The sequence below is a fragment of the Lutjanus erythropterus genome, chromosome 15, assembly GCF_056507025.1.
Source record: "Lutjanus erythropterus isolate fLutEry1 chromosome 15, fLutEry1.hap2, whole genome shotgun sequence".
NCBI lineage: Eukaryota > Metazoa > Chordata > Actinopteri > Lutjaniformes > Lutjanidae > Lutjanus > Lutjanus erythropterus.
Genome location: NC_139331.1, coordinates 2,184,225 through 2,202,128, shown reverse-complemented (window position 1 = coordinate 2,202,128; position 17,904 = coordinate 2,184,225). Strand labels below are relative to the sequence as shown.

At 38.7% G+C, this 17,904-nt stretch overlaps 2 protein-coding genes across 2 annotated transcripts in view; both read left to right on the top strand.

The window, feature by feature from the left end:
- Positions 1-1,678, top strand: part of lama4 (laminin, alpha 4) — a 51,750-nt gene extending 50,072 nt beyond the window's left edge. Inside the window, exons 39-40 of the mRNA XM_084736975.1 lie at positions 896-1,015; positions 1,102-1,678. Of these exons, the coding sequence (XP_084593101.1) occupies positions 896-1,015; positions 1,102-1,247 (266 nt within the window). The 3' untranslated portion in view covers positions 1,248-1,678. The remainder of the gene's footprint in view (positions 1-895; positions 1,016-1,101) is intronic.
- Positions 1,679-3,167: 1,489 nt separating this feature from the next.
- Positions 3,168-17,627, top strand: tube1 (tubulin, epsilon 1). The gene is made up of 12 exons (XM_084737311.1): positions 3,168-3,247; positions 3,446-3,519; positions 4,943-4,995; positions 5,100-5,157; positions 5,380-5,495; positions 8,794-8,915; positions 9,329-9,516; positions 9,623-9,795; positions 11,786-11,926; positions 14,335-14,475; positions 16,048-16,222; positions 17,460-17,627. Exons 1-12 carry the CDS (start codon positions 3,223-3,225, stop codon positions 17,616-17,618), a joined length of 1,425 nt encoding a protein of 474 aa, XP_084593437.1. The 5' UTR covers positions 3,168-3,222; the 3' UTR covers positions 17,619-17,627.
- The last annotated feature ends 277 nt before the right edge of the window (positions 17,628-17,904 follow it).

Genomic DNA, 17,904 nt, shown 5'->3' with positions numbered 1-17,904 from the left:
GAACCAAAGAAAATGCATTTATTGATATTTACTGTAATTCATGCAAAACCAGTGATTGCTTTTAATTGGAGGAAAACTGGTGCTCCTACAGTTGGTGCTTGGGTCAAGAATATGGCACAATGCTTGTCACTGGAGAGAATAACGTACACTTTGAAAAACGAATTGAATGTTTATGAAAGAATCTAGAACTTTATAAAAAAAAAAAAAAAAGGAGTCCCTGGGGATCATAAAGGACAGTTCACACCCCCACAACAGCCTGTTCACCCTCCTGCCCTGTGGCAGAAGATACAGGACTCTCAGGACCTGCACTAGCAGGCTGAGGAACAGTTTTTATTCCCCCAGGCCATAAGACTATTAAACAAATAACTCACACACAAGTGCAATGAATCTATGTCCAATATTTAATCAAAAACTGTGTACAATATTGAATACACACACACGCGCACAACTGACTCACACACACATAAGTACAATTCGGTCTGTGCAATAATGTCCAAGATACAACCTTCACTGCTTCTGTATATATTTGCTCGTCATTATGTCTTGTATTTACAGTTAATTATTGTATATAATTTGTGAATACACATGTTATGTTATACTATTGTTCTGTCTTTTATTACTATCTTACCAACTTTTTTTGACAATAAACATGTTGAATCTTGAATCTTGAAATAGACCCCAGATGGGGATGAAGGCATCATTTGAAAAATTTGGTACAATGATGTTACTTTTGTCATGTATGGTATATCTTTACTTTGTTAGAGGTACCAGTGAATTGTATCGTCGAATTGTATTGTATTGTTTTGTATCAACATTGAGAAGCATGAATGGAGTTTGTGTAGCAGTGTGTTAACTTAACCAAACTGTTCACAACTGACACATGACTATTTTTTAGTGATCCGTGATGCCAATGTTGTCCAGCTGGATGTGGACTCTGAGGTCAACCACGTGGTGGGACCTGTCAATTCCAGCCCCGCAGACACCAAGAAGCCGGTGTTCGTCGGTGGAGCTCCAGGTGAGCCAGGAACACACTTCTGATTTTCTTCTTTTACACTAACTTTACACCTTTCTAATCATGTGATTCGCTCTTCCTCCGCTCAGATCCGTTCCTGCCAGAGGGCATCGCCACCAGGAAGGGCTACGTGGGCTGCATGAGGAACCTGACCATCAATAACAGCCAAGTGAGCTTCAGCAAAGCTGCTCTGGTCAGCGGAGCCGTCAGCGTTGGAACCTGTCCAGCAGCATAACACTTCTGTCCACGCCGTCACAATCCCCAATACAGCACTGACCAAACACATTAAAACTCTCTTTGTGTAAGACATAACTATTAAAGACAAGTATTGTCACTGTTCTTTTCACTCTGTCAGATGTTTGTCCTCGTTTTTACGTCTTTTACTGTCATTTGTCATAGTTTTACATAAAAATGTCTCATACCAAGAATACGACCAAAAATCCCCCAAATTTTACAAGAAAAGGAAAAGAAATATTTCAGGTTCAGAACCATCCTGAGGAACCTACAGTGTATCCATGATTTAGACTTCAATTATTTCTCTGTAGTAGAAAGTCTCTACTTCAGTTCTTTGTAATCTCAATGGCACATTTTTTGTACAAGCTCCTGTTCAACTTTCCTTTTTGTACTGTTTTATTTCTGAAAAATAAAAAATATATTTTACATCCATGGAAGCTTGGCATTTTTTGATCTGTTCACAGATTATTAAAACTAGCTGCTGTGATATTTTAGAAAATGAGGGAAAGCAGGCTGTGGTTTGTCCTAAATACAAAACAGAATTCAGAATATTTATTTGTGAACTGTGCTGAGAAAGAAAGTTATCTGTGTGTTTATTGTAGATTTTGAATGTTGGTTAGATTTTTGTTGCATCAGTGACCATGGATGGATTATGAGACTATAGGCCCCTTGGAACAGACATGTAAGAGGTCCCGCAATCTCTGCTGCATAGTAGCCTGGCACACAGACTTTGTGGTTGTTATTTCTTTGTTTATTTTGTAGTTTTGTGTGTCGTTATCATTTTGTGGCTCTATAGGTGTTTTGTGCCCGTGTAGTTGTGGTATTTTGTTTTTTGTTTTGTTTGTTTGTAGTTATTTTAGTCTCTCTGTAGTTGTTTTGCTCTCTGTAGTTTTGGTATTTTGTTTCTCTTTGTAGCCGTTATGTTTTTCTTTGTAGTTATTTTAGTCTCTTTGTAGTTGCTTTGTTCTCATTGTGGTTTTATTATGTCTCTCTGATAGTCATTTTACATCTCTTTGTGGTCATTTTGTTTCTCTCTTTATTGATCTCTTTGTACTCATTTGTACTTGTGGTGATTTTGTGTCTCTTTGTAGTAGTATTGTGTGTTGAATGACATTTCACAGGTGAAGCCCAGCAGGACCCTGGGCCTGTGCCCAGTAGACTCATTCAGTAATCCACCCATAGTGACACCTAAACTGAGCAGCCACCTGGAAGGATATGATATAATGAATTTATCACGCCCTGCTTGGACAATTACTCATTCAAGTGGTTCACTTCATTCTGTAGTAAAATCTGCATTATATTCTATTATCTGCTCTTTATTTTTATCTCTTTTGTCATAGATTGCTACTTTAGACAAACATGGAAACACTGCCCTCTACTGTGTATTGGGTGAACTTTTCCAACCAAATAGAGGATGTGAAAAAAACAGCAACCTGGAGAAGTAAGGCTGAATTGAGTTATTGATCCCAGCGTAATGTTTTTGAATAGCAATAATGAAAAAGCTGTAGAAACTAGAGCTAGTGGTAGTGACAGTGACGGTCTACGATCTTGCGAAGTGTCTGAATAGGACACCTAGATTTGCGAAACTCTCGCGAGATTTGTACGCGGTATTAACTTATTACGCACTGTACGAATTAATTATGTTTACAAGAGTCTGTATGAGACCTGCTTAAGGGGGTAGGGGTAAAAGAACCTAAACACCTCACTCCGGTACTATACGGGAAAAATCATAGTTAATTAGTTGATCACTCTCGCGAGATCTTAAGCGTGTCTGGGGTTCCCTTCTAGACCCGACCGGCAAGTTGGCTGTTTCCATGGTAATACGTCATCAACACTCGACCAAACACAGTGGAGGCGCGAGTGTAAACTAGTTCAAAACTCTTTAGATAAACGCATTTTAAATTATAGTTGTAGACAAATATAACGTCAAGTATGACTTAAGAGAAGCGCATTAGAGGAGTCTGTGTGTTGTCGTCATGACACAGTCAGTTGTTGTTCAGGGTGAGTAAAACCTGAGTGCTGCTCATAGAACTTATGTTCTGTATCCAGAAACATGCTAACAGTATTAGCTAGCTGTCCTTTGCCGTGTTGTAGTACTAGCTCTGCTAGTAGGTGAACGTTCATAACTTTTATAGCTTTTCGGCTCGTTACTTCTGACAGTTACCTAACAACACTAAACCAAATATCTGTCTCCCTCAGTTGGACAGTGTGGTAACCAGGTTGGCTGCAGGTTTTGGGATCTTGCCTTACGAGAGCACGCCCATGTCAATAAAGTAAGTGTTAATACACACACAGTGCAGTCTTGTCTTAACAAGAAGTTACACTTTGAATTTATGTTACTTTTACTTTGTTGAATTTTTACAGTGACCACAACAACAGACCTTTTTCCCAGCAGCCATTTTGACATGAAATATTAAACACTGGAAAGCCGCTAAATGAAACGGGACCATAATTAGTGTCATTGGTAACACCTGTGTTCATAATTTCATACTAATATGAAAAAGAAGGTCATTTTCATACTGCCGTGAAGAAGGTCTAATTGGTCATTTTTACAACAGACATTTTGACATATAGCAGGAAAGGCACAGGTTTAATTAATAACAATAATGGTGGTAGAGCTGTCATTAAGGGACATTACTGTTTACCCCTTTGTTTTTATGGTTATTGTAAGTCAAAAGGTATACAGTGAAAAAAGGCTGTACAAAAAATAACCAAATTAGGACACCAGGGGGGCCTAGGAAAGAGGACAACATTACAACCTTTTGATATTGTAGTATGACAATATTGCAAGAACATTCCTGCTATCTATAAAAGGGCATAATTTTTCATGACATTAATACACAAAACACACATATGTAATAAACATCCATTCATTCAATAGATATTCATTAAGAATTTTGCCCTCAGACATTAAATCAGAGGCACACACACAAAATTCGCACATAGAATCATAAACAATAAAAGCAGCACCCATAATTATTAAGCCTGCATGGACATTGTTGATATGAGAGAGAGACGGGGGAAACACTAAAGCTGCATCTGTATTCCATACTAACATACTAATTTAATTAGTACGCTAAAAAACTATGGGAATTTTTAGTGTCTGAAACCTTAGTATAAAGCCAGTGGTATGCTAGGTGCATGCTATTTCCAGAAAAAATATTACAGTATGCAAGCACTGGACATTACATTTGCATAAATATCCCACAATGCAGTTGATGACAACAGCAACATAGTAGTTGGTGAAAAATGTCAATCAGTGTCTCCCAAAACCTAAGATGACGTCCTCAAATGTCTGGTTTTACTCACAACTAAAGATATTCAGTTTATTGTCATAGAGGAGTAAAGAAAGATGCTGATTGGTTCGACATGATCTATCTTTTGAGCCCCACCCCCTGATTGGTTAAAGGTTTCACAGGGCCCTATGCAACTGTGTATTCAGCATGTAGGGTGAGCTGGCTATGCAGTGTACACAAAAATCTGCTGAGAACCTGGAACACAACTTTACTGTAACCAGGTTTGGTAGATGGGAATGATGGCCATTACTTTGAAATTAAAACTTGTTTTGGTAAAGCTGAATTATCCTTTAATAAAAGCCCATTCTTGTGCCCTAACTCATCTCAAAAAAAGAGACATTTTTATCACCTAACATGACTTTCCAGGGCATGTCTAATATCCTGTTTTTCTCCTATTCAGAAAGGACTGTACGATGAGGCCCTCAGTAGCTTCTTCCGAAATGTGGATTCAAGGTGATTACACCAGCCTTCATCCAGCAACTGCTACATGGGTTGAGACATGTGCCCCCATGCAGTGGTTCACATGTAGTCCTTTGATATTTGTTGTGTTTTTCCAGGAAAAGCAGTGGGGGAGCCTGTGGTGTTGGCGGGAGAATCCAACATCTGAAGGCCAGGGTAAGTTTTGCACATTGCCACAAAACAGCTTGAGAGAACATTTTTCTGCTCTTCACAGGGGTAACGGCTTAAATTAGAGTCGGGGTCAAGGTCAGGGTTGGATTCTCTGTAACAAACTGTTTGACATCCATTGGTTAAGGTTACAAAGAGGAGTTATGGACTGATAGCAGGGGGTCAAAGGCCGCACCTCATGTCCTCATACTCTCATATATGAATCCACAGGCGGTGCTGGTGGACATGGAGGAGGGTGTGGTCAATGAGATCCTGCAGGGCCCATTGAGAGAGGTGTTCGAAAGCGCTCAGCTCCTCACAGACGTGTCAGGTTCAGGCAACAACTGGTGAGAGACAGACTAACCACAGGACGTCTGCTCTGGAGCTCACATGGCAGGAGGCAGTACGATTTTTAACATAACTTGTTTATGTGCTGTTACATCACAGCGTTGTAATGGTGTGTTGTTCAGGGACTGAGTCAATGAAACCGGTAATTTTCTGTGCCAATATTTTTTTCTTTGGGTGGAAGAGTTTAGGGCTGTAACTAATGATTATTTTCATGGTTGATTAATCAGTCGATTATTTTTTTGATTAATCATTTAATAGTTTGTTTTTAAAATGGTGATAAATGACAGTTGGTGTTTCACAAAGCCCAAGATGACGTCCTCACATGTCTTGTTTTACTCACAACCCAAAGATATTCAGTTTACCGTCAGAGAAAACCAGAAAATATTCATATGTAAGAAGCTGAAATCAGAGAATTTAGACTTTTAGTTCTTTAAAAATGACTCAAACTGATTAATCAACAATCAAAATTGTTGCCAATTAATTTAATAATCGATTAATTATTGTAGCTCTAGAAGAAGTCAAACCTCTTATCTTGTAAAGAGATAACATTAGATTTCAGTTCAATATGCTTTATTGACATGAATGTTTTATCAACAATATTTAAATTATAGAATTTAAAAAAGGGGTAGTAAAAATAAATTAACTTTGGTAATGATGTCAGAGAAAAAACACCGTCCATTAAAAATATGATTCATTAAGTGAATAAGATAAATATATAGAGAGGATGCATAAGAAAATGGGTTTAAACTAGTAGATGACTCTTTGTCCATCATTTTTAATACAAAATTCCATCATCTATTTTTACCTGTAATTTTCTTTTTTTTTCTTTTTTTCTATGATAATGAGGCAGCTGATTTGGGATTTGATGTTCATATCGATCACTATAACATCTGGTGTACTGAACAAACTCTCAGATTATGCATTTATAAAGGCATGGAAAGAAAAGATGAATGACTGTGTGGTCACTTTTCAAAGCCCTGTAGTTTTAGCCACTTGCTCGTCCTTCGTCCACCTCTGTATCAGTCCCTCTTTTTTCACCTCATTTATCAACTGTATCATAATAATTGCGTTCAGTGTTGCCAACATGGCGATTTTCTTGCTAGATTTAGCAACTTTTCAGACCCTCTTGGTGACTTTGTTTCTAAAAAACAACTAGCAATCCATTTAGCAATTTTTTCAAAGAAATACCTATATAACTTTCAACAAAGAAGAAAATGTCTGAGGACTTTGACATAGAAGAGGAACAGCATTTCTTTCCTGCAGCCGCACCACTTGGGTGAGAAGCTGTGTACCCTCTTAAGGCGTGTGCACGAGGATCAGGTCTGAGAGGCTAAAGTTGACATTTGTAAAACATGGTGTAAATGGCGTCTTTTTGGCTCAAATTTTAATTTTGCAGTTTACGGACACTTGGATTACACCACACGAGCAGTATGGAGACATTTAGTGTTTTCTGCTGAAGCTCCAGGAGTGTTTTATGAACTGCAGATCTTCACTTATCCTCACATCAACACAGGGATGAGGAGATATTGAGTGACATTTCATTTTTGGGTGAACTATCACTTTAATCTGTCTGTGTGTTTTAATGTATCAAACTGAGACCACACTGTTAAAAATAAATTAAGAAGATGACTGAAAATTTTGGGCTAACGCAACCATTATGCAGCCGACACACTTAATTTCTTATCTGTTAAATATATGTTTTATTTCTACTTTTGTTAGAGGACAAAAGCCAGAACATTAAGGCAGACAGCAAACAGGGACATTATCTGCCTCTTCTCACCCCTCCTTTCACATGTAAAAGAATAAAAATAAAAATAAGACCAAAACAACCTGTGTCCTCTACAAAATAGGTTTCTATGCTCAGCCACCACAATTCAAATGCCCAACAATATAACAGCATAGAGATCACAAACCTAAAAATCACAATTGGCTTAGTGATCTCAACAATTGGGTTTTGTTTTTTCCCACTTTGACCTTTCTCAAGTCTGCATGGTGTAATTTGGGGGAAAGGTCAGCAATGCGTCTTGACAGGACTGGTGTGAATATTTCCTTCTATAGGTTGTAGCCTGACAGCCATTGTAAAAAGGAACAATGCATCTTTGCAATTACATGCTTGTCAAGCAGAACCGTGTTGTTGTCAGACACTGGGATTGGAATTTTCAGCATATTAAAGGGCGGGTAACATGAGACAGAAGCTGGGGAATAGTCAAAAAACTACATCTTTTCCAAAACACTTTTCCTGGACCTCAATGGAAAACGTCATTAGATTAAAGAAAGATGTTAGGAGACCCAAATTAGAAAAACAAAGTCCATTCACACATAATACCTCCAGTATTTCCCCTAAAACTTTTTCAGGCCTGGTGCTAAACACCAAAAAACTCTACACAGACGAGGCAGCAGGTGGTCCACAATTTTTTTCTTTGCATTCAAATTTCAGTGTTTTCTGAGTAATTCAACATTTCAAACGAAGTAATCACAAGAAGAGCATGACTAATGCTGCATTCGAGACCGCATCGAAGATTGGAATTTTTCAGTTGAAAAATCCAGCTTCAGACTTCAAAGAATTCAAGGTGCAGAACACCTACAGTAAATACAATTCAGAGGCGCCGCCTCCTTGCATAAACAACACAGAGGAGGAAAAACAATGTGAGGAAACAGACACTACTATAAATTCTATTTTATGACCATAATAACTTTGGTGATATATTCAGACATCAATTTACATGCAGAACAGCTTTTATTATGTTTATATGATAGTATCTCTTACTTTAGGCTTCAGTTGGTGCTGCCATTGTTGTGTGATGTCACACAAATACTTCTTCATAAACTTGGGGTAGATGGATTTGCCCCGAATTTGCAAGTAGAACTCTGTTCTCTGGAATGCAACATTAATAAGCTGCATTTATGGCATGAAACTAAGCTGTGTGACCTATAACCTTCGCAAAATATTAGCCCATCATGAAGACAGTGGTGATGATTCATTGCTGCACTTTATCTTCCTTGGCTCAGAGAAGTGGTTCTCTATAGAATAGAGTAGAACAAATCTGGGATTATGATGTGGACATTTTGATAGAAACTCTGTTAGAACAAAAATGTAAGCATTTCTATTTGTTTTAAAATTATATGAAATAAACAAATTTGAACTTACCATTGGTAGTGATTTTTAGTATAGAGGAAATGCTGACTTCTCATAAAATATGAACATAACAGAAACAAATCTGTAGTCCATGGCTCAAAAAACTAAGACATTGTTTTCCACATGAGCCTTTCATTAACATGTTTGTTGTTCTTCACCAGGGCGGTTGGACACATGACGTATGGCTCAACCTACAGGGAGCAGATAGTGGATAAACTGAGGAAGGCAGCAGAACACTGTGACTGTCTGCAGTGCTTCTTTCTCATTCACTCTATGGGAGGAGGTAAGACACAGAGACAGTTTGACCCCAGCCATGCATGGAAGCATTGATGCTTAAAGCAGGTCCCTGACTGAAATAAATGCACAGATGGGAGTGTGTGGATGCTTTTCCTGTCCTCTTTGATAGTCAGTGATCGTTAGATTGTTGGTGTTAAAAGTATGAGTGATACAAGATGCTCATTCCTGATTTTATGTCTTTTGTGTGTGACTGTTTCAGCGCGTTTAGACTGAGAGTTACAGTCAGTAGACAGAAACACAGAAACACTGATTGACATTTTTCACCATTTTATGAAATTTTAAAACAAACAATTATTAACTAATTAATCAAGAAAATAATTAACTGATTAATTGATGGATTACCTGACATGGGAGAAATCAGGTTACAGCAGAAGTAAATTCACTGATCTTGAATCTGAGGTACGGGCTCGGGCCTGGGGACCAGAGTGCTGGGCTTGCTTGAAGAGGAGTTCCCTGAGGTGTGTCGAATCGTCACCTCCATCTATCCGTCAGCAGAGGATGATGTCATCACCTCGCCCTACAATAGCGTCCTGGCCATGAAGGAGCTCACAGAGCACGCTGACTGTGTCCTGCCTGTTGAAAACCAGGTTCATGCGTCTGTTAATATTTTACTCTCCCTCTCTCTCTGCAAACATCTGTGCGGTCGGCACAAAGTGAAATCATCCATTTTAATGAGTCTCTGTTCTCCTCCAGTCGTTGGTCGACATTGTGAACAAGATTAAACATATGTCTGACGGGGGGAGGCCAGGGTCGGTGATCAAGAGAGACAGCACCGTCATCTCTGGACAGGGCGGTCTCAGTGGGCCCGAGAAACCCTTTGATGCCATGAATAACATTGTGGCCAACCTGTTGCTCAATATTACCAGGTATAGTATACAGTAGAGCCCTGTACATGCTCAGGCAAAGAGGCGTATCTCTCAGTGTTCATTTATCCAGTAGACTTGCTCCTGTGTTTGTACTGTTTCTTATGTGTGTGTCTGTCTAAAGCTCTTTATTTTGAAGCTTTTTTATTTTTAGAAATGTCCTAAATTGAATATTTCTTTCTAGTTGTAGGATCATTCAAATGTAATACAATTTCTTATATTACTTAAAGGGACAATTCACTCCAAAAATAACAACACAGGTTTTTCCTCTTACCTGTAGTGTTATTTTTACTTTGTTAGGCAGCTGGATTTGCAAGACTGAGAACACACAAGAATCCATCTTGCCAGGTTTCAAGTTATCCATGTGTGTCTGCACAAAAGTGATGCAACCAGTCAGCGTCCTTAGATTAGCTACTGTGATAGCATGAGTTATATCAGAACTGGAGAATATTTCTTCATTGAAACAAGAACAAAGAACGGCACTGAAGGTTTTTCTTGATGGAAAATATGTTTCCGCTCTTTTCCCAACCGAGCAAGAGTTTGATCTGATTGGTTGAAATGTTAGATGTGATAGACAGATGGTTTATCCAATCACCTGCCAAGTGCTTTTCTAAAGTGCGTGCCCTTTTCCAAACAATTTCTAAGAATGACATCCCAGATGGTTCTGTGGAACAAACCATCTGGCATGTCAGGTTAATGTTATTTCAGTTATCAGTTATCAGTGACTCTCTCCAGAAATCATGACCCAGTTACTCAGAATAATCCACAGACCTTGCTGTACAGTTTCATTTAGGAACTATTTTCTTTGTACTGAACTAGACTATCACCCTGCAGAGGGAAGCCTACATCTAGTAATGGATGATGGACTCATGTTTGTGACAAGGGGGGATGTAAACATTAATGGCATCCTCCTTGGCTGAGCTGAAACCTTTCATCTAAATAGTTCCTACTAGAGCTGAGTAATATGTCAACATGTTCTAACCAGCCTGTGAGTTTGATGTACTACATTTGCTACATCCAATAAATGCACAAAACAAACAAACAAAGAAAGGAAAGGAAATTTTTTCATACCTGTTTTCCTTGTAAAAGAGAAAAATACAACATACTAAGGTACTAAGATGAACTGTAACTGCCTTTTTAACTCCACTGAACTAACAGAAAAAAAACTAACTATTGGTTAGACTTTCCACTATTATAATAATCATAACTTCTGGATTGGTAGAAATAAATCCATAAATCACAGTTAAATGTGAATAGTCTGACTCTACAGGCTGTTTTCCTCTCACATATCCTCGTGTGTGTGTGTGTGTGTGTGTGTGTGTGTGTGTGTGTGTGTGTGTGTGTGTGTGTGTGTGTGTGTGTGTGTGTGTGTGTGTGTGTGTGTATATACTGTGCCACTGAATGAGAGTATATTGCAGAGCAGCGTCTGTCACTTGTGCAGATGGTTAAATAAGAAGAACTCGTTTTAACTCATTTGTGACTTTTTAGAGGTAAAAGCTCACTCTCAAATGGACAGTATAATTGAACTTTTGAGTACCAACTACAGTTTTTAAACAATGAATCCAGAAAAAACAGCGACAAGACCTGGTGAATGAAAACTATAGCATATTATTGTGTTTGCAGTGATGTATGTTTACTGCTCATTTATTTAAACATTTTCTTTAATTGGCACTAGGGCTGAACATTTTTTAAATAAAAAGTCGTATTGCAATTATTTGGACTGAAATTGTGATTGTGAAACAATTAGTGGAAAACGGTACCCACCTGTAGTTTCCTATAAATTATTCTTTGTGAATTGCCTGAAATTTGAACATGAGGAAGGCGGTGCAGATGTGACTTTTTTCCGATAGTTATTTCTAAGTAATTGAGCATTACATTTTTATACAGTAAGTAAGTAAGTACAGTCTTGATGAAAATGCCTTTTCCTGCTAAATCAGTTTGTCTGTGCCTCTAAATGATGTGTATGTGTCACCTATAATTTCCTTCGTTGCAGCTCAGCTCGTTTTGAGGGATCTCTCAACATGGATCTGAATGAGATCGCCATGAACCTGGTCCCCTTCCCTCGACTACACTATCTAATACCCAGCCTCACCCCTCTCTACACGCTGGCAGATGTCAGTGTCCCCACCAGAAGGTCTGTTCTGTCTGGCTGTCACTGCAGCTATTTTTATACCTCACAGTTGTTTTGAATGCCACAGAGTTCTGGGTATTGAGCTCACATGAACTCCATCAATCCCTCAACACGTGCCTCATGTTGACTGTAGTGATGAATGACATGGGAGCCCCCTCCAGTGATGACCTCACCGATTAGATGTTTGTAGTATTTATCTACACTGCTACTGTTATTTGAAATGTAATGGTGAAATAGCAGTGGTCATGGAGGAGAAAGACTCAGTGTATCACAGATAAGGCTGCACAATATGGTTAAAACCCACACTACACACACTATAAATAAGATTTTTTTCTGATGTCAGTATATATTTTGATATGGAAAATATATTAAAATAACATAACATGGTCAAACTGATGTTGAATGTCATGCACTGAATTTCTTGTACTTTAAAAACAAACACCTTTAGAGAACTGAATTTAGTGAAATGACAACATTGTAGGTCATGACAAATGTCATATGATCAAATCAAATGTTGTCTGACAAATTTTTAGCTTGTTTTATTTTACCATCAGAGAAGATACAAATTTTCTCTCTCTGCAGAAGAGCTCCCAAAATGATAATTTTTTGATGTGATCAGTCACGTCGTTTAATCAAGAGGCACCACAAAGCTGACTTTCATTTAATCACGTAGGACGGTGGCAACTTGAAGTTTAGGCTTCAGGCTTGTGACAGGAAAAGCACCATTTGATCCAGCACCCACCAACCCTTCCACCTCCTCCCCAACAACAACTGCCATGAAAGTGTCTTGTGTGCGCCTGTAGACCTCATCTGCTCCAGAGGAGCTGCTCATTGGTCAGAAAGAGTGGTGGTTGTACCAGGCAACTCCCAGAGGTGAATATATGTGACTGTATGAATGCAGAGCAGGGTGTTGCTTAAAAAGATCTTGCCTGCTCAGCAGAACGTGCCCTGGATAAATAAAGGTACAAAAATGTGTTTTTCTCAAACATTGCCCCCTTTGGCCTCCAGTCTAACCCAACTGCAGCTGAAATCCCTGCGAAGCCATCTCAAACTACTGTATAGCCAGTAAAGACATTATGTTCTTAACAAGCAAACAAATAAGGTTATTTGTCAGGGTGTAAGCATGATATCTGGAAAGAATTTGCTGCACTGATCATTTTTTGTTATTTCTTCCAGGCAGAAGTTCGGAGGTGATCATGTGTTTGAGTGTGTGTTTGTGTCCTTTCTCTAATCTCACATTCTACTGGACCCATCAGCCTCATATTTTTTGGTGCATTTATTACTCTACGCTCAAGCACCTCTTATGGTGGTGGTTGTTCACAATTGTTGAAAAACTTTGAAAATTCTGTTTTGACTGCCTACAAGTCATCAACAACTGCTAGGCTGAAAGCAAGTCTTGCTGAGTCTGTTGCAGATCACATTTTGGACTTTGTCATGGCGAAAAAACTGACATCTATAGAAAGGTTTTATTCCATCTTAAACTGGAGCATCTGTAGATTAATTCCATAGATACAACTGAGTGTTGTGATGTTATGTTTTATGATACTGTATCAGTATTGTGATACATGCAAAAATTCATGGGAACGGTTCACTTTTTTGTTGTGTTAAACCCCCGACAGCTAGACCACAGTTTTGTTGTCTATCTTCATTCTTCTGATTGTATAAAAGCATCTCAAATTTTACATATTGCAATATATTGAATTCTAAAGCACTATCGTGTTGCCAGGTTCTTACCAATACAAAGCCATAATACCCAATGTGTTATGTTCTTCTAAACTTGCTTTAAACTAAACTCAATATACTGCGTGTATTGAGAGAGTGTAACTCATTTGATTTTGACCCGATTTTTGTTATAAACCTGAAAAATTGAACATGATAGTTCTTGTTGGAATTAGATTCAGTTACTGATCATGATCTAAGTAGCTGTAGGCCAAAACATTAACCTTCTAAATAGACACAATTTCCACTGGGACACCACAGGCTCTTTCTGTGTCTGTCATAAAGCTGCCTGGTTACTTGTAATGTACTAAAGAAATAACGTAATGTTCTGAATAAATAACAAAATGTTCAAATGTGAAAGTTAGGACTTATAGTCCTGTTATTTTCCTTTGGTTTCCTTTGATTAAAGTTCCATCTAGTGGTGGGGTCGTGGATTGCAACCAATTGAAAACCACTTGCCTCACCCTTCCCTTCCAAGCAAATCTTGTGAAAACGGTTGAAGGCCCTGTCTAGAGTTAGTGTGTGGTGTGTTCTGCAGATCACCCTAAGTCTTACATACTGGTCCTTCATGTTAATGTTGTTAGGCAAACAATTCACAATTGGTCTCCTGGCAGAGATCTTTACTCTTCTTGTTAAGTACTGTGAAGTGTTTGTGTTTCTTCACATTCTGTCTCCTCCAACTCTAACTCTAGACTGGATCAGATGTTCAGCGATGCCTTCAGTAAAGACCACCAGCTAATCCGAGCCGACCCAAAGCACAGCCTCTACCTGGCCTGCGCCCTCATGGTCAGGGGCAACGTGCAGGTCTCCGACGTACGCAGAAACATTGAGAGGTCAGAGCACCATCCTGTCACTACATCTCCTCCTGCACCAAAACAGCCATCGAGCCAGTACACCCACTCTGATAGGCCCACAGATGACCTTCACACTCACTCTCGCAAATAGAAGCCCCATTCAGCAGCGAGAGCCATGATTCATGACTGGTCCATTCAGCAGCCACCTCTCCTCTGCTCTGCCTCCACCGCTCTCCCTGCAGACCTTGTTTTCATGTGGCACGTTGTCAAGAGAAACTGAAACAGAAGCTGCTGTGAGAGCACATATTTGTGCGTGACCATGGTTTAAAAGAGGAGGAAAGGGAGGGAAGAGGAGAAAAAGCACAGAAATATCGCCTATCAAAAGACTCTTAAGGGCACACTTAATCATTCAGTGGATTGCAGCATATTTTACTGTTGGCTATGTCCTCTTTTTTAGGAGTCAATTGATATGTTTTTTCTTGGGACAGTACCAACACTATTATTAGTAATCAAGGAAACCCGTAACTGAAATTATAATGAATAGAAATTTAGAATAACTCCAACACAAAACTTTGTTGAAATACCTTTAAGTATATGTTTGATTCAGATAGAACTTTTCGAGATTCTCTTGTGCAAGGAGCTGTCAGCAGTATTTTTTAAAGTAACTGAAAATTTTAAAGCTGCATCAGATCAAAAGTTGAGCATTAAATTAATTTATCTTACCAGCAAAAAAACTGATTCTCATAATCATAACAATGCTGAATATCAGCTCTCATAAGTGGTTGACTCTGAAAACTTAGCAAAAATTAATCGCTAACAAATTTGTTGGCAGAGAGTTTGTCTTTTATCAAACACAGATGGCAAGATGCCAAACACGGTTGGTTTAAATGTAAAGTTTTTCATATCATTGTAAATTGAATGTCTTTGAGTTTTGAAAAGTTGGTTGGACAAAACAAGACAATAGAAGAACTCCAGAACCTTGGAATCTGGGAAACTGATGAACATTTTTCACTATTTTCAGACTTTTTATTAACCTGATTATTAGAACTGCAACAATATATTAAATAATACAATATCACAATTTGAAAAATGTCTTGATATCAGACTGTGACAATATCTACCATAACATTACATGGTTAATTATTATATAAAAGGACTGCTACTGACTGCTGCGTTGTTTTTGCTTTGCAGTGGTACGTACACAGTTCAAACATTCATTACCAGTTTCTTGCTTTCGTCAAGGCTTTTTACTTTTATTTTATTTAAAAATGAAAGCAGAAGCACTAAGACAAAAATGCTATACACAACAGATTTATTATTTAATTAAGGACATTTTTTCAACCCATCATTTTTCTTTGCTTTTGAATACCATGATAAGTAATCATATCATGGGTATCATTGTACTTTGAGTTTTTGGAATCATTATATCCCTTCTAATCATTAATTGGTTAGATGATGATTCTCAACAGATGAATCAATAATAAAAATAAGTGTTAGCTGCAGCCTGTAACTTCAGTCAGTTGAGCTCCTTCTCCTTTAAGTGCAATAAAGACTGAAATGTCTTCTTTGGTGCCCAGTGAATTCTGATCTGTAATTGTCTCCCTGCTCTAGACTGAAGCCCTCGCTGCCCTTTGTCTCGTGGAACCAGGAAGGCTGGAAGACGGGCCTGTGTTCAGTGCCTCCTGTGGGTCACTCCCACTCTCTGTTAGCCCTGGCCAACAACACCTGTGTGAAGCCCACATTCATGGAGCTGAGAGAACGCTTCACCAAACTCTACAGGAAGAAGGTGCATTTCAAGTCATTCCATGATTTTAGAAGATTCAGTAAAGGACTTTATTAAGTAAAGCCATCAAATGTTTTCTACACCTGTACACATTGTCAAAGGTGAGAATTTACTAACTACCTTAGAAGATTCAATACTTTATAACATTTATTTAATATTTAATAATGTACTATATATATACTATATTTATGCAACACCATACAGCCACGCCTGCTGTGATTTATCTGTTACTAGAAGCATGAAACACTGTTCAACTTCTGTCTGTCTGCAGTTTGTATATTTTCCACTTCACTCTTTTTTTACTTAAACTTTAAAGTGAGGGTGAAGGTTGAATATGAGTTAGTACACTTTAAGTGTTAACACCAAAACTAAAGACACTGTTGTCAGTGTGCCCCCTTGTATCTCTCCCTGAGTATACACACATTCAATCTTGGAGACCATCAGCTATTGTCTCATGCTAATTTAGCCTCTGGGGGTGACAGCCAGGGCTTCAGGTGTAGCCAGTGGATATCTGGTCCAAGACTTTGTATTCTGTGAGCTGGTCATTGTTTACAGACCAGTTATCAACTTGAGAAGCCAGAATGGAATTGGAGATTTTGCATTCATACGCATATGTCTGTTTATAAAGGTTATACAAATTGAAGTTTGTGTTAAAAGTTGGTGTTGTGAAATCACATTCAGACAGAATCAGGCGTTGCTGCGGCGTGCAGGGGTGTTTATTTATGTTTAAATCATAACTGCTGTGAAACAATCTGGAAGCCAGGCTGTCATCATTTGTGCGTATGCATCACCTGAGGCAGTTCTAAATTTGTTCATAAAGTATGAACAAAGTCAGGTATGAAATTTTTGATTAATCCCAGATCTGTCCGCGCAACATTTGTATTCACAGTTTAAGCACAAATGTTTGCGCACACACTCTTTGTGAATGAGGCCCACTGTGGGCCCCACTGTGGGCCCTTTATATCTACAGAGGGTGCGGGTCCTGTTTCTACAGGAGCCCAGAAAGGACAAAAACACTGGCTCTAGACACAGCCTTTGGCAATTTGCGCTAGTTTCACAACCACTGTAGTTTCTCCTACATCCCTGGAAGGGGATCATTCTGCAAGCTCACCACTAGATATCACTGAATCCTTCACACTGGTCCCTGAGAGAGTGAGCGAGAGTCATTTAATCCAGTTGAAATATCTTTGTTTGTATTCCGATTTAATAACTTACTAGTCTATGTCTCTGTTTTATGAAGGCTCACTTACACCACTACCTGCATGTAGAAGGGATGGAGCAGAGCTTCTTCTCAGAGGCCATCAGCTCTCTCAGCTCACTGATTGAAGAGTACCAACATCTGGATGCCACCAAGGGGAGACTCATGCCCGACGCACCCAGACTCTGCATTGCCAGATGACGGTCCGCTCTGTCATCTGTCTGCTTGCATAGCAATGATTCAAAAATGACTTCACACAACCAAATCTTTTGTATATACTTTTATAATTTATATATCAATATTGTCTAATTTATGACCAGATTAGGAAAAAAAAAAAAAAAAAAAGCAGGAACAACATGTAATAAGAATGGATGAGTTCAACTCAATCTGTAGCATGACCTGATTTGCCTTTTCTAGGCTCCCTGACCATAGTAATATGAGGTACTTTTACTGAGTCAACATCTGCTGTTACAGCGACTGCACTGGC

Coding starts and splice junctions, on each gene's coding strand:
- tube1 (XM_084737311.1), top strand. CDS start 3,223: ATGACACAGTCAGTTGTTGTTCAGG. Junction 3,248..3,445: donor ACAGTCAGTTGTTGTTCAGG/GTGAGTAAAACC, acceptor TGTCTCCCTCAG/TTGGACAGTGTGGTAACCAG. Junction 9,517..9,622: donor TCCTGCCTGTTGAAAACCAG/GTTCATGCGTCT, acceptor GTTCTCCTCCAG/TCGTTGGTCGACATTGTGAA.